Source organism: Sinohyriopsis cumingii, chromosome 5 (genome assembly GCF_028554795.1).
Source record: "Sinohyriopsis cumingii isolate HCF-2022 chromosome 5, ASM2855479v2, whole genome shotgun sequence".
In the NCBI taxonomy this organism is placed as follows: domain Eukaryota; kingdom Metazoa; phylum Mollusca; class Bivalvia; order Unionida; family Unionidae; genus Sinohyriopsis; species Sinohyriopsis cumingii.
Window position 1 is genome coordinate 130,999,916 of NC_142965.1, and position 17,022 is coordinate 131,016,937.

At 34.5% G+C, this 17,022-nt stretch overlaps 1 protein-coding gene across 2 annotated transcripts in view; it reads left to right on the top strand.

Annotated features, from left to right (window-relative positions):
- The first annotated feature begins 12,192 nt into the window (after positions 1–12,192).
- Positions 12,193–17,022, top strand: part of LOC149800250 (uncharacterized) — a 343,724-nt gene continuing 338,894 nt past the window's right edge. For both annotated transcript variants that reach the window (XM_089959830.1, XM_089959831.1), the window contains exon 1: positions 12,193–12,502. In XM_089959830.1, the coding sequence (XP_089815956.1) occupies positions 12,302–12,502 (201 nt within the window). In that variant the 5' untranslated portion in view covers positions 12,193–12,301. The remainder of the gene's footprint in view (positions 12,503–17,022) is intronic.

The following is a 17,022-nucleotide window of genomic DNA, read 5'->3' on the forward strand; positions in this document are numbered from 1 at the left end:
CACGTCGATTACGATCTCATTCCTTGGTCCATGATAAATTCTTGCAAATATTTTTCTGTGTCTTTTTGTTTTAAATAGTTCATCATTTAATTCATAACTTGTTTTTACACACACACACACACAGTTATATATAAACCGTTATGAATGTGCGCCGTTATAAAATTTTGTGTCTATATATATAAACGTTATGAAGCATTTTAGGCCAACGGCGCACACATACATACATACATACATACATACATACATACATATATATATATATATATATATATATATATATATATATATATATATATATATATATATATATATATATATATATATATATATATATATATATATATATATATATATATATATATATATATATATGTATATAGTTACGTGTTAAGCTCTCATACACAGCAACAAGAAACACAACGAGCTTTATAAAATTTAACAAACAATTTATTTCCGTAGAAGAACAAGATAAAAATTAGAAAAAGAACTTACGGTTTTAAGAATCAAATAAAAAAAAAAAATATACAAGAATAATCCAAGAATTAAAAATTAGAAGTCCTAACAATAAAATGTTGTAATGAATTTGAGTTCGAGTCCCGACGAATCCAAAATGGAAGGCGATAATGTATGCCGTAGTCAGTAATAGTACTCAAGTGTCAACAGTTCTTTGTTGAACCAAAGAAAATAATAATCCAGTGTTTGAATTCCAAATAAAATTTCAGTAAATGTCTTTGTCCAAGAATTATATATGAGCACTTAAATATTCGCATGGAAAAGAATTAATCTCTTAGAATCCAGATAAATGGAAGAAAAAAAATTAAAACTATAACTCCAACTGGTCACAACAGAAAAGAAAAAAAAAAACGCCATGACGTATAACTGTTTAACTTTAAAAGCCCAATTGAAACTATATCGCAAAACATCACTATTAAATCTGGTTACTGCGAAATTCCGGTAAACCCGGAAGCTATTTACATGTAGAAGCTATTTACATGTTTAAAGTCACGTACTCCCAGTGCAGCCTCGATTTCACTCAATAAATCCCACATTAAGAAAGAATTTTTTAAAAATTGTTTAAGTTATTTGCTTCCAATCATGAAATCAGGTCAGGAACTAGGTCAGCTTTTAGGTACTAAGTTCTGATATTAGGTTTTCGACACACTGAATTTCTGGAAAATATAAAATCCAGTAAACAATATTACATTACAGTAGCATTTACTGGAATAAAATATAATATAAAAAATTGTAAACTAACAAACAAGCAATTAAATAAAATCAAATATAAATTAAATCCAATATACATAACTATATATATATATATATATATATATATATATATATATATATATATATATATATATATATATATATATATATATATATATATATATATATAGTTCAGCTAGTTCAGCGTGTAGCGGGTGGCAGGTATCTTCACCTGGTCTATCGAGTGGCGCATAGTGGGTAGCGGGTGGCGAGTAAGTTCAGCAAGTTCGTAACCTGTACCATCTTTAAATATTCTTGACCAAACCTGACGGAGTATCTTCTGTCTCTGCTAGCCTATATTGACTGAATAAATAAACCATATGCCTTGACTCATAGTCAGGAGAAGACAATACAAAGGAACGAAAATCACCTTCAAACCCATTGTAACGCATACAGGGAGGCTGAACTCTCTACCGATGACAGTCCCTACGGGACCTGGAAGATTCCTCTGTCACTATAAATTTACCCGCCACTCGCCAACGGCCCTGTCCAGCGATGAAAGTTCCCACGAGACCCGGAATTTTTTTAGGCAAAGAGAATAAATATCTTTTTGAGGCATATGAGTGGCCCTGAAAAAAAGCCTTTGGTTTTCTTCTTCTTGTTCTTTTAATTTCTTCTTTTTCTCCGTCAACTTCTTATTTTTTCTCCTACTTTCTAAAAGACATCACTATAAACTGTCACACTGGAGACATCGTAGCGATATGACTGAAAAATTGTTAAAGCTACGTTCAAAACAAATCCAAATCAAATACACATGGCTAATTATGGCATCTCCCAGGCCTGGACCCACACACTCAACGTCAACTCCAGTCCTGCTCCCAATTTACATTTGTTCTTGGGAGCGCAAAGGCAGATTGAATGACATCATCGTCGTAGTCTTCAGTTTGTGGGATAGTGAAGACTTGCCTCTGTCTTCTATTTTGCAGTCGGGGATGATGATATCTCCTTATCTCTGACACTGGTTCTGGTGGCTGTAGCTGACGTTGTTGTGGTTGTGGTGCTGGTTGTCGTGCTGGTTGTAGTGGTGGAAGCGTCCTCACATCAGGATTGACCTCACACAGAGGTCTCAGCATGAGGTGAGGCAGGAATCTTTCTTCCTTCTCTTTCTTCTTTTCCTCTCCTCCTCCTCCTTTTCTATTCTCGCACTTTCTTCTATGGCCTCCATAGCCAGTTTGTCTAAGAGGTGCCTGGCATACTCCAGGTGCATCTGAAGTTCCATGAGTTTTGTGATTCTGTTACTCATTCTTCTTAGTTTACGAATCAAAGATGGGCAGCCAGACTGACGTGCGCTCCCTTTGATATTTGTCAAGCACGGACGTGAAGGAAAACGTCCCTTGATACCAAAAATATAAAAACCCATATCATAACCCAAAGCAAACATGGACCGCATGTCCACCTTCCTCTTCAGCGTCCGTGGCAAAATCCACTTTGAAAGGAATTACACGCAGTAACGGTACGAAGGTGTGTCCCACCATGTTGTACTCCACTACATCGGAGTACACAAAGATCAAATTGAGTCCTTGATTCAGTTCTACCGGAGAACAAAATAACTTGGTAAAAGAATCATTGTCGGAAAAGTCTGGTCATTCTTTTTTCTTGATCATTGCCATCTTCCCCTCAATGTCCCCGCGCAAAATCTCAAACAATTCAGGACGAAATAAAATGGACAACACTTTACCCTCCGAAAATTTCATCGATAATCGACGAGCCACATTCTAGTACTCAATGGTGACACTTATTTGTCCCTCTCCAAAGCTTTAAGAAACAGTGCATTAAATCTGGTAGCAATCGTGCTCACCAAATGTTGACTGCTAAAATAATAGCCTGGGGGAATTATCAAGTTAAAGGTCCACTTCTGAGTTTGTGAGTTCTGTGTTCTCATTTTATAATCTACATTCATATTCAAGTACATTTGCACTTGATTTGGAATGACATTTAGGACTTGTGTAGGGTGAATGATTTCCAACAAAACCACTACCCAGTGGGTTGGTGATCTAATTGGATGGCCTAAGGTGATTTGGCCGTGTAACAACACCAAGTATTGTTGGTAAACATCTCCATGGAACTGTCACTGGGTAGCGTCAAGTAAAATTGGTTGTTGTTGTTGCTTATAATTCCAGAGAGCTGCTGCTGTCCGAGGGGTCTCTCGAAGTCAGAGGAGTATCTAAAAGATTGTTGTGGTGGTTGTTGTTGGGGTGACGACTGACGTGGGACGCAAGGCTCTCGTTGTTCCCGTTAGAGGAGTATTTCAGGGAAGGATTGGGAAGAAGGTAATCGATTCAACTACTCAGTAAAATGGTCCACAATTGTTTGTCTCCTTGTTGAAAACTCAAATTGGCAACGGCAGCACCGATGACACAATAAACAACAAAGATTTGACAGAAAAAGACGATTTTCGTTTTAGGCACACGTTCTCCACACAACACCCACAAGGGTTGCTTTTGTAGATCTTGCAGAGAAGAACTGGGTGAAGGTGTGGTTTCGTCGGTAGTAGCGGTTGAGGTTTTGTGGAAGGGCATGTTGGTCACTTATTTCTATAGTCGATGACTTGCGATGAGTCGAGCCAAGAATCAAAGCTGGGAGGATATCCTTTCCAGCGCACTTTGACTTCTTTGACACGTCGTTTTCCCACTTTTCGGGTTCTTCGTTAGAGAATACTTTCGATGTTGTACACTTCCTCTTATTTTTTGGTCACGCGTTCTGGCTTTGGTTTCGGGATTCTCGGTGGTGAAAAAAATTAATGCCACGTTTCTTGAATACTTTTTGAAAAGCTTGGTCCAGAAATTATGTGCCTTTGTCGGTTTTCCATCGAAGAGTATGACGACCACTTTGTTTCAACACCAGTTTGAGGGCTCGCACTAATTCAGTGCTGGATTTGGAAGTGAAAGACACGACCCAGCAACATTTGGAAAAGACGTAGATGACACAAAACAAATATTTGTAGCCACGATTGTAGGTGGCCAAATGAGAGACCTCGGTTAAATCGGATTGTCATTGATCATCGATGCTATCCACTCGGATGAGACTTATGGAAAATTGTCGTTGAATGGGTTTGTGTAAAGTGTACGTGGCTTGTTCTTCTAACGATAGTTGCACTTGAGGTAAACGGAGACTTTTTAGTTGGGTTAGACAGCACGATACAATTTCTGAACTCCTCCGTAACCTGCAAGATGAACTGGATCGTAGTAAATGCTGGCTAACACCTTTTCCATTTTTTTAATAAGTCACCCACTGTTCACTGTTGTTACTATTTTTTGTCGTGTGGTATTTTCTTGGCTTGTAATGCGAGCGATAGGTGTGGAGGAGGAGAATGTCTGAACAGGGCAATCGGTTATTGTTTCACTTCTGTCCTTTTTCCTTCTGAGGAAGAAGGGGTGGCCATCATCTTTTTAATCCATCCAATTTTGGATGTAGGTGGTGTTGTTAACTTGCGTACTTTCTCTATTGGTGCCGTTTACTTAAGTACTTTTTCTGGTGGAGTTTGAAACTCTTCTTCTTCTAATTTTTCTCTTTGGTCACTGGGGGTAGTGGTGATGCACATTTCATCAGGGTCTTAAAATCTTTCAGAGTCGGCTGAGCTGTTTCGTCTAAAGCTTTCTAGTGAAAGAGTTGCAGTCGTTGCAACAGTTGACCGTATCTCTGCGATTTTTCTGTTTAGGACAAATCGCTGCGATCCGTCAACGATTGCAATTCGTGTTGTAACTGGGACATCTCGGTCAAATGAGGATTGGGAAGCAAATGCGGGGTCCGTTGTTCTTGACAACGATGGTATTCCATCCATCGTTTGTAAGGGATTAAAGCCAGTTTTCGTCCTTCCATTCGATTTCAATGGTCACGTCTGAGATTTTTGGACCCAAAAGATTCCTTTAACTTCTTGGTCCTTTTCATCCTGCTCCCATGAGTCATTCCAACATTGTTCCCAATACTCCTTTCAGCAAGGGTCCTAACAACATGGTCTAAATTCCTCCGCGTTGTACCAACGTCTTTTTCTTTTGACGAATGTGTATTTTCTTTTGAACCAATTGGCGAAGAACGTGATGATGTTTGGCTAAGAATTGTGTCTGGTGTTTAAACAAAATTATCGTGCTTTTCAAGACATTCAAACAACATTCACAAATGGTATCGATGACGTCTCTGGGCTTTTTATTCTTTGGGGTTCGTTTGACTTTTTTGGGAGCGGCATTTTTCTTGGGGAGGACTTTGGGAGCATTATGATCCCATTTTAAGAGGTAGCGAATGATGACACCTCCTAAAGAACCGCTACCTCCAGGTTTCAAAATGATTTGCTTTTTGGTTTGAGTGTCGAGGCGGGGATCAGCCAGTTGCGTCAAGGCTAATTGTTTCTGTCAAAAAAGCGTTTGGTTTGATGAGGAATATGAATGATGCCTTGCAGTAATTGACGTGCTATCACCGTAAACCATCGTAAGACTTCTTTGAAACTGGCTTTTAAGGCACGAGCGCGTATTTGTGGATTTTGTCCCCGCAAATGATGCCGTACAAGGCAATTTGACGGGAAGATGAGAATAAAGGGACATCATGTTGACGCTGTGTGAGACAGACCCAGAGTGTCCGAGTTTTTTTTATATAGATTTGTGTTGTTGTTGTTGTTGTTGTTGTTGTTAAGTCGACGATGGGGAAGTGTACACGACAGGCCCTCCGTCTTGGCACCAGTGATAAAACAGATAGGTTTTGGCTTAACTATTTTTGGGAACACTATTGGATTTCAGTTAGAGCTTTTTCCATTATGACTGATGATAACACGTTTGAAGATTTATTTCACAGTACTATAAGTACTTGTTCAATTTCACTTTGTATTCTAGAGAAGTATATTATTTGTTGAATTTGAGAAAACTTACTTGTTTTCGCTCTTCTTCTGTTACTTAGTGTAAGACCATAAAGCCGTAACAGTACATACATACATACATACATACATACATACATACATACATACATACATACATACATACATACATACATACATACATACATACATACATTTAATTATATCCTTATGTAACTGGTAATTAAAAAGCATTTTCGATGCTAAGAATATATACCCGCCCTTTCATGTTTTGACACAAGATTTAAAAAGATAAATAAACAGCGTGTCGAATTCTAGACCAAAAGGCTGCGGGTTCGAATCCTACCATCAATTAAGTTTGGGTCGGCTAATTGTGTGTGTCGTTGGGCAAAGCACTTTATTCCAATAGTTTCATCGCTAAATTCGTGCAGCAAAACGCCAAAATGAGTTGCTGTGTTGAATTTACAATCATTTGTCCATATATGGGTTACCTCCCTTTGCCCGTGCTGGTAAGCCAACGCCATAGTCGTGACAAGAAACACAGAATTATACAAATGTTTAATTCAGTGATAATGAAAACAGACATCCCTGTACGTTTAAAATGCAAATTAATGTTGTTTTATGTATTATAAGAATTAATGTAACCCTAGAATGGATATTTTAGTTCCTAACAAAGTGGTTCCTTTCTGATGTGTGACAAACTTGAAGACCTAACAATCTTCCCTACCTTAAATATTTACAGCATGTTTTTATGTTTTCTAATTTCATGGTGTTTGTTTTCTGTAATAATATCATTATATGGTTTTTTTTATGTTATAGGTGTTGTCTAATGTTGTTAAGCGCTTAGAGCTTCTAAAGATTAGGCGCTATACAAAGTCCTCGTTATTATTATTATTATTATTATCCCTATGTACCCCTAATGATCACGGAATTCATTTCCTCGTATAATATGTGTGATTTATTAAGCTTTAAATAGATTAACCTGTGTTTATCTTACACATTGATCATAGAGTACATAAACCTAATTTTCTCTTATGCAGTGTTTACGCAATTCATGTACTCGTATACAATTTTACTGGTGTTATGTCTATTTAAATTAATTGTTCTTCTGTTAGTTTTTAAATATTTTTTATTCAATTACATGTTATTGTAATGAAATATTTGTACAGAACTTGTTTTTTTCTCTTCAAAATTTATTTCATTTATGTAAATACTTAATAATAGAAACGTTGTATCTAGTCGCTGACCTTAAAATCAGTGACAGTTTTGGTAATCAAGTTTTTAAATAAAAAAAATTCTTTCTCAGAGTAAGATTTATTCAGTTGAGTCAAGGTCATACCTGAACTATGTGACGTGAGGCACGTGTTAATTCGTACACAAACTTCTATTTTTTTTCCCAGAAGGATGAACTATTGACCCCCATCCGGGAATTTTGTTTGCGTTTTAGTTAGTCTTATAACTGATGTTATGATAAGAATTCCATCAGTCGTGCCTTAACACTTGAGACGTTATTTTTTATTTTTTTTATGTTGTGTCCAGTTTGGGGCTGAATTTTTATTTTCTTCAAATTATTTAATTTCAAGTGATTGTTTTCCCTGGAAATACTAAAGTGCTCTGTTAATTCTCGGACAACTAGACAACTTATACAAGGAACTTTTACTAGAATTTACACGGAATTAAAAAAAACTGGAATAATATTTTCTGTGATTCAACATGAGACTGTTGACACATCAGTACAACAATGACTACTGCTGACTACTGCATACGTCATCGAATTCCATTTTGGATTCCATTGGGATTTGAACTATGAGTCACAAAGAACTTTTCATTGATAGGACTTGTGTTTTAATTCTTTTATTAAAATTTAGATTAAATTCGCAATACCGTAAGTTCTTTTTTCTTATTTTTTTTTTACTTTGTAGCCTTTGAAATATATTATTTGTTGAACTTTACAACGCATGTTCTCTTCACTTTTTTCTGTTACTTATTTTTAGAGCATATACTCGTAACACTCGGAACGTGACTTGTTTTGAAAAAAATGGTTTAAATAAAAATTTTGTGTTGATATCAATTATCATTGTACAGAAATAATACAATAAAATGCCAATTTAAATTCTGTTATCTATCCTTATTTTTATTATTTCATACTCGGTTGACTTTCATTTATTTTCTTCTTCACTATATCAATCTTACTCATTTCTGCATTTCCTTCGATTTCATTTTACTAAAATTTTTCTCTATTCTCATGCTACTGAGTAAAAAAAAGAGAGACTTGAGTTGTTGTGCGCGCGCGCGCGTGTGTTCACTTCAATAGTAAATAACAATAATCGTTATTTTGTATTATTTATATCGTGTTTTCTTTAGAATCAGTTTTGAAAATAGAATAGATAGGTAAGTAAAGATTATTTTCATAACCTATCAGCGGTTAGGCGATCGAGAAAAAGCAAATGTCTATTTAAAAAAAGCAAGTTTTCTTTTTACAACCCTTCTACATGTTTCATGTTACGAACTTTCTTCATGATAACAATAGTATTTAAGAACAATGTCGGCATTCCAATGAATCTGAGTATAAACTCTAGCAGTGAAAATGTAGAAACGATGGTAAAATTAAAATTTAAAAAAAAAAATCTTCGTCATAGTTAATTGGGAAGATAAGAGGTGCCATTCCATCGAAGAAATTCTGAATAAGATGTTACATTATTTGATGGGTTGCGAGCGGTGACAAGGTTCGATACAATCTATAACGTTGAGAAGATAACTCTTAATGCAGGGGACGCAAATATGCCTTATTAAACCAAAACATCGTGTACCTAATATTAACACAATAAAACACCAGGAATTTATAATACAGTCATGAGTTTCTTAACATGAATTGCATGTAGTACAGTATTTCTGGCGTTGTGTCACTTTTGTGTTTAAAGTTTGGATTAGCTGTACTGTAAAATAAGCGAACAATATGTAAATTACTGATTTGTTTTCAAGATTACGTTTGGTTGAAAGCGTAGATTGACCACCCACCCCCACCCCACCCCCCAAAAAAAACTGGATGTTGGGATTTCCTGAATGAAAACTGCGAACTACAGGTGCGCGGTAAAACGGTTTACCGCGGTGTTATATCCGGTGTCAATACCAAAGTACTTTTCACTGAAATATGAATATTATGATACGGTAAATTTTCATATAATATCTATTTAAGAATGCAGTAATACACTGGAATATGAATTTTATGATACGGTAAATTTTCATATAATATCTATTTAAGAATGCAGTAATACACTGAAATATGAATATTATGATACGGTGAATTTTCATATAATATCTATTTAAGAATGCAGTAATACACTGAAATATGAATATTATGATACGGTAAATTTTCATATAATATCTATTTAAGAATGCAGTAATACACTGGAATATGAATTTTATGATACGGTAAATTTTCATATAATATCTATTTAAGAATGCAGTAATACACTGAAATATGAATATTATGATACGGTAAATTTTCATATAATATCTATTTAAGAATGCAGTAATACACTGAAATATGAATATTATGATACGGTGAATTTTCATATAATATCTATTTAAGAATGCAGTAATACACTGGAATATGAATTTTATGATACGGTAAATTTTCATATAATATCTATTTAAGAATGCAGTAGTACACTGGAAAATGAATATTATGATACGGTAAATTTTCATATAATATCTATTTAAGAATGCAGTAATACACTGAAATATGAATATTATGATACGGTAAATTTTCATATAATATCTATTTAAGAATGCAGTAATACACTGGAATATGAATTTTATGATACGGTAAATTTTCATATAATATCTACTTAAGAATGCAGTAATACACTGGAAAATGAATATTATGATACGGTAAATTTTCATATAATATCTATTTAAGAAAATATGAAACACAATATATGCCAAGGTTGTTAATAAAGAAAAGTTAAATAAATAAATATGGCGATTTCAAATAACATTTAGATCCTTTGCACACATCAGGCGTTTGCAACTTCCTCCAGGACGATGGCTAAATAAGAGATCTTGAAAATTATACCCTATGATACAAATAAGCCGACCCCAAGTCCGTATGATGTTCATGTATATTAAAACAATCACAAATATTTCAAGTTTTGTACCAAGAGAAAGATGCAAATTCCATTGTCGCCGTGGCTGATGATGGTTCTACATTCTATAGTTGCTCGATTCTCCCGTGCACGAAACTTGACCTGTGTTCATATGACAAACAAAACCAATTTTGCATCAACTTAGATTACGCCTACTTTTGCCATTCTACAGAAAATGTAAAATATATCTGTCTTTTTGTACTGATGGTTTGGCTGTCTGTGTCTATTTCTGAAACTTCTTGGGGAAAGAATACGTTCAGAATGTCACTGTGAGAACGACCACTGACTTTGAGACTTAAATATTGTTGGAATTAAGATTTCAAGTGTTTTAAAACCATCCATACAACAGAGAAACCTTTATCTGAAGAACTGTATATTGTCTGTGTTGGTGAGCTTGAGCTTTACCGCGATTCACCGAGACTGCATAGACGCATGATAACTGGTATGTGGATGCATCTCAAGGGCTTTGACACAACCATACTAAAAAGTAATAACTGTGACCTAATTTTGCAGTGTAGAAACTTGTTATTTTCTACTGTTTGCCCGTAACACTCTCGATAATTTTGAAGATAGTAATAACTGTGACCTAATTTTTTCAGTTTAAGTGACTTTTCATTTTCAAGCTATTTGTTTATCGCATTCTAAATATATTTTGACCACATTTCAAATAAACTCATGTAAACTGATATGTGGACGAATCTTAAGGAAAATAACTCGACTGTACCCAAACTAAGTCACAATGATCTTATTTTTGGCGACTTTTTACTTTCTGAATTTCGGCCATTACGTCAATAGTTTGGCCTCAACTTTGTCTACAATCATTACAAAAAATTGTGTAAATACATCTCCGGGGGAGTAACTCGACTGTATAAAAACCAGGTAAATGTGACCTAATTGTCCCAATATTTATTTATTTTAGCTATTCGTCTGTTACATATTCAATATTGTTGACCCTATTCACCTACAATAATGAAAATTTATAGGTGGATACCCCTGAAAAAGAGTAAATTAATCATAACAAATACAGGTCATTGTGGCATATTTGTTACGCTCGAATGAAATATGTATTGACAGCCATTTGTTTGTTACAGCTTCTGTATCTTTAACTATGTTACTTCTAGACTAATCAAACAGTAATGCACACTGATGAAACTTTGCATGTTGGTACATCTTAATGACCACGTGTTGCAGTATTATTTCCTTCCACCACAAAGTGACTCATTCGTTAACTTACACTCACAACCAGTGCTTTACGAGTATAAATTCTGTCACGATCAGCCCCAGTGTGGGTGGTCGTGTTGCATCTGTATATGCAAGGCGCGTAAGTCACATGACCAGTAACACGGCCCGCACCATGGTCTGCATACTGTCAATTACTCAACCGCTCCGGTGGCCTTGTGGTTTGAGCGTCCGCCTCAGATACGGGAGGTCACGGGTTCGAACCACAGCATAGTCATACAAAAGACTTATAAAAATGGTACTAGCATCTGCCTCGCTTGTCACTCAGCATTTTGAGGTTTGCGCTAGGACTGGTCGGCCTGGTGTCAAGATAATGCGACTGGGTGGGACATGATGCTACGTGTCTGCGGCATGATGCCCCAATGCTAGACGTCACTATAAACTGTAACACCGCAGACATCGTAGCGATATGACTGAAAATTTGTTGAAGCTACGTTAAAAATCCAAATCTCTCTCTCTCTCTCACACACACACACACACACAGAGTCAATTACTCCTAATGTGTTTCTGTCGGCAAGAGAATTCGTGTTTACGAGCAAACACTTTCCAATCAAAATAAAATAACATTCACGTTACAACCGTCAGATCAACTGGAAATCTTGAACTTTATGTCACACGTTGCCAACAGTTGGATAAAGACCATATCCAAATAAGTATTTAGTTGGAACAGACTATAATAGGTAGACCCCTGTCCAAAATTATACCTCAGTATAAACTTCCGCCTGTTGCACGGCAGGTACGACAGCACGCTGGGTAACTCGCACACCTTGAATGACAAAACGAAATTTTACTGAACGATGGAAATTAAGAAAGATAAGTTAGGTTTTCTCTGATAGGCCAATTCAAAATGAGTGAAGAAGGGGACATTTCTAACTTGGAGACAAGTTCTGATTCCGATGAAGAGAAAGAGGCGCCAAATGGGGAAGACAGAACCCAGAAAGCCCCAATGAGGATTGAAACTTTTGATGTGGTATTAAAAGGGGGGAGCCCGTGGGGATTTACTGTTTGTGGAGGGTCTGAGGAGCGACCCACAGTGCAGATATCAGAGGTAACTATTATATGCAGTTCCTAATATCTTCATCATGACTGTCCAGATAGAGGCCGTATATTTTGTTTTTTTTTAAATTTGAATTGTCCTTGTATCACCCACTAATGGCTTGACCAATCACTAACAAAGCTACCATCATCACTATATTAACATCATCATCAAGTTGTTCTCAGACTATTGTACCACTGGACTTTTTATTTTTATATCACCTGAAAAATGGGCAAGGATTTTAAACCCATAAAAATATTTGCAAATAATGATAATAATAATATTAATAAAACAATGGAGGCTTAATTATAAAATATACTCAGTTTTATGAGCTGAAAAGTTATCAACTTGATACTTTTATTTTCTGAAATGGTTGTCATCATCGCTCTCATCATCATCAACAATAATATGGATGTTTATTTTTTTACGTTATCATTTCTAATACTAATAGTAAAGCGAAGATGTTCTCTGGCACTTTTTTCATTTTCTTTTATCACCAAAATGATGCTTTTAGTAATTTTCATCATTAATACCCTAAACATTCTGTACACGGGAATTTGCATGCAAATATTATATGTATTTTTCTTTTATCTCCAACAATTATAACAAATAACAAAAACGATGAAGACTTCAGTCATTTCAGTAATCATCGTTGTCGTCATCATCATCATCATCATCATCATCATCACAAGATGCACTGAATATATTAGCAGTACATTTAATAGAAGCACTTCTTTAGAAGTACTACTTCAGTCACTATTTTGTCATATTTTTGGTGTGTCCCATTTCCATCTTCACTAGGCAAGGTAACTTTGTCGCACATGAAACAGATATGCATTGGCCATTGTAGCAATTTTTTTTATTGTGTACCAGTACGAGGGTAGTTTGTCATTATATAAATTGATGATTCTTGAAAGGCGTTTGATTTGTTGGACAAATGATACCCTTTAAAAGCGGAATTAATTTGTTTTCATTGTATCTAATATGTCTGATCTTTATTTCACCACATAAGGATTTGTTAAAATTTAAGTGTATATTACATGTACCATATATATATATATATATATATATATATATATATATATATATATATATATATGGATTACTCACTGATGATTTACGTCAAGATTGAAAGAGAGTATCTAAAATTGTCACTCAAGAACACTTCCTACCCAGATTTTCTTTTCTTTTCCAAATCCCCCAACACAAGCCAACACATTTCATTGTTTGCAGGGTGACCAAACACTCGCCTCTTAATACGGGGTTTTGCTTGTGATTAATCTTAATAAATTGTCTTTTTGAAAATGTTGTTTTATTGTAATGTACAGTAGTTATTGTGCTTGGTTTGCCCAGGGAGATACAAAGGAATGTAACCCTTGGAATGTTCTCCTCTAAATGGGACTTGTCCCTTGAAGGTTTTTAGCCACAGAAAATTTATGTCTTGTTTTATTAGTGCAACACTTAACATGGCAGGCTTACAGTAAATCTTACAAGTAAAAGGCAGGAGTTTGTGTTTTAAAAAAATACATTCTATGTATAATTGCCTATACATGTATGTTGGATCCAACTGCAGACAAAATAAACCCTGATTTGCTACTGCATAATGTGCCAGCTGATCAGGGTCTATGTTTATTCCACATATCAATCCTAACAAACTGCATAGACTTGGATTTGCTGGTGCATGATCTGACAGCAGATATGGATCTTCACAGTCGTCAGTTTGATCCGCAGACTTGCATGAAAATATACATGGCATGCATACTGATGCAGTGTGATTAAAATCAGATCTCCAATTTCCTCGGTGAAGATTTGACAGCAACTGTTTAGGGGTTATGTTCTGGTGACCTATTTTATGTTCATAATCACTAATTTTATCTGCCAATCAGATAAAGTTTTATATCTCTGCATTTGGGAGACTGAGCAGTGTGGCTGAAGCACCTCAGTGTGTTCTGAATGATTTGATTTACTTTCAGGTTTTTTATTGTTGTGTTTGTAGTGGCTAATACAAAGGTCATCAGAACATGACTCCAAATCAGTTGCTGTTAGATGTTTGCCTAGGAAAGTGGAGATCTGATTTTAATCAGATTCGACGCTGATTAGTAATTTTGGAAATTTAAACATTGTTGATTGGTTCATTACTATCAATCAACAATATGTTTTTCTCAGTCAAAAATTAAAAGATTGATGATTGGCTCATTATATCCAATCAACAATCAGTTTTAATCAGTTGAAAATTAAAAAAGATTGATGATTGGTTCATTATAACCAATCAACTATTACTTTTAATTACCTTGAAATATTTGTTATATTTTTTCCACTTTTATCCCCAGGTGCCTACTTTAAAACAGTGAAAATGATTGTCTTGACAGGCACATTTGTTTGTGTTGTTGGCACTTCATTGTATTGTACCAAACAACACATGACTGTTAACTGGAAGATGTTCTTACATGTACTCTTCCTGGAGGATTTCATCTCAAAATGTAAAACTGTCTTTGGGTATAGTCAGTCATGGAAAGTCATGACTATATGCTCAGTCATTTGACTTGTCTGACCAGTCAGTCATTTGACTTGTCTGACCAGTCAGTCATTTGACTTGTCTGACCAGTCAGTCTTTGTACCTCTTTAAAATTATTATCACACCACTATTGAAATATTTACAAGTATAAACACAATAATTTGTTATAGACTATCACTGGTTTGATTTGGTTTGATTTACGCCTTTCAAAATGTGTAGATATAATGTCCGAACAGTTGGAGCTGAGGTGTTTAGTGCCTTCGCAGGATGCACCATACCTGCCATTAGCAATTCAGCTTATTTGTAATGGTGAATAATCAGTAAAAATTAACAACTTTGTTTGAATGGTTTTTCATGATATGGACTTGAATCTCATGTTTTGGCATGACAATATGGACATGAAATAATACTTGACAGTATAAACATGAAATAATGCTTGAAAGTTTGGATATGAAATAATATTTGACAGTATGTACATGAAATAATACTTGACAGTATGGACATGAAATAATACTTGACAGTATGGACATAAAATAATATTTAACAATATGGACATGAAATAATATTTAACAATATGGACATGAATTAATACTTGATAGTATGGGCCTGAAATATTACTTGACAGTATGGACATAAAATAATACTTGATAGTATGGGCATGAAATAATACTTGACAGTATGGACATGAAATAATACTTGTTAGTATGGACATAAAATAATACTTGACAGTATGGATGTGAAATAATACATACAAGTATGGACATGAAATAATACATACAAGTATGGGCATGAAATAATACATACAAGTATGGATATGAAATAATATTTGACAGTATGGACATGAAATAATACTTGACAGTATGGACATGAAATAATACTTGACAGTATGGACATGAAATAATACTTGACAGTATGGACATAAAATAATACATACAAGTATGGACATGAAATAATACTTGACAGTATGGACATGAAATAATACTTGACAGTATGGATGTGAAATAATACATACAAGTATGGACATGAAATAATACATACAAGTATGGACATGAAATAATATTTGACAGTATGGACATGAAATAATATTTGACAGTATGGACATGAAATAATACTTGACAGTATGGATGTGAAATAATACATACAAGTATGGACATGAAATAATACATACAAGTATGGGCATGAAATAATACATACAAGTATGGATATGAAATAATATTTGACAGTATGGACATGAAATAATACATGACAATATGGACATGAAATAATACTTGACAGTATGGACATAAAATAATACATACAAGTATGGGCATGAAATAATACTTAACAGTATTGATATGAAATAATAATTGACAGTATAGAAATAATACTTGACAGTATGGACAGTAAATAATACTTGACAGTATGGACATGAAATAATACTTGACAGTATGGACATAAAATAATACATACAAGTATGGGCATGAAATAATACTTAACAGTATTGATATGAAATAATAATTGACAGTATAGAAATAATACTTGACAGTATGGACATGAAATAATACTTGACAATATGGACATGAAAAAATACTTGACAGTATGGACATAAAATAATACATACAAGTATGGACATGAAATAATACATGACAGTATGGATGTGAAATAATACTTGACAGTATGATCATGAAATAATACATACAAGTATGGACATGAAATAATACATACAAGTATTGACGTGAAATAATACATACAAGTATGGACATGAAATAATACATACAAGTATTGACGTGAAATAATACATACAAGTATGGACATGAAATAATACTTGACAGTATGGACATGAAATAATACATACAAGTATGGGCATGAAATAATACATACAAGTATGGACATGAAATAATACTTGACAGTATGGATGTGAAATAATACTTGACAGTATGGACATGAAATAATACTTGAAAGTTTTAATGGATGCATCTTATGGAAGAAAAACACAAGATGAATAATATGACCTTTAACCTTTTGATATCCTATGAGA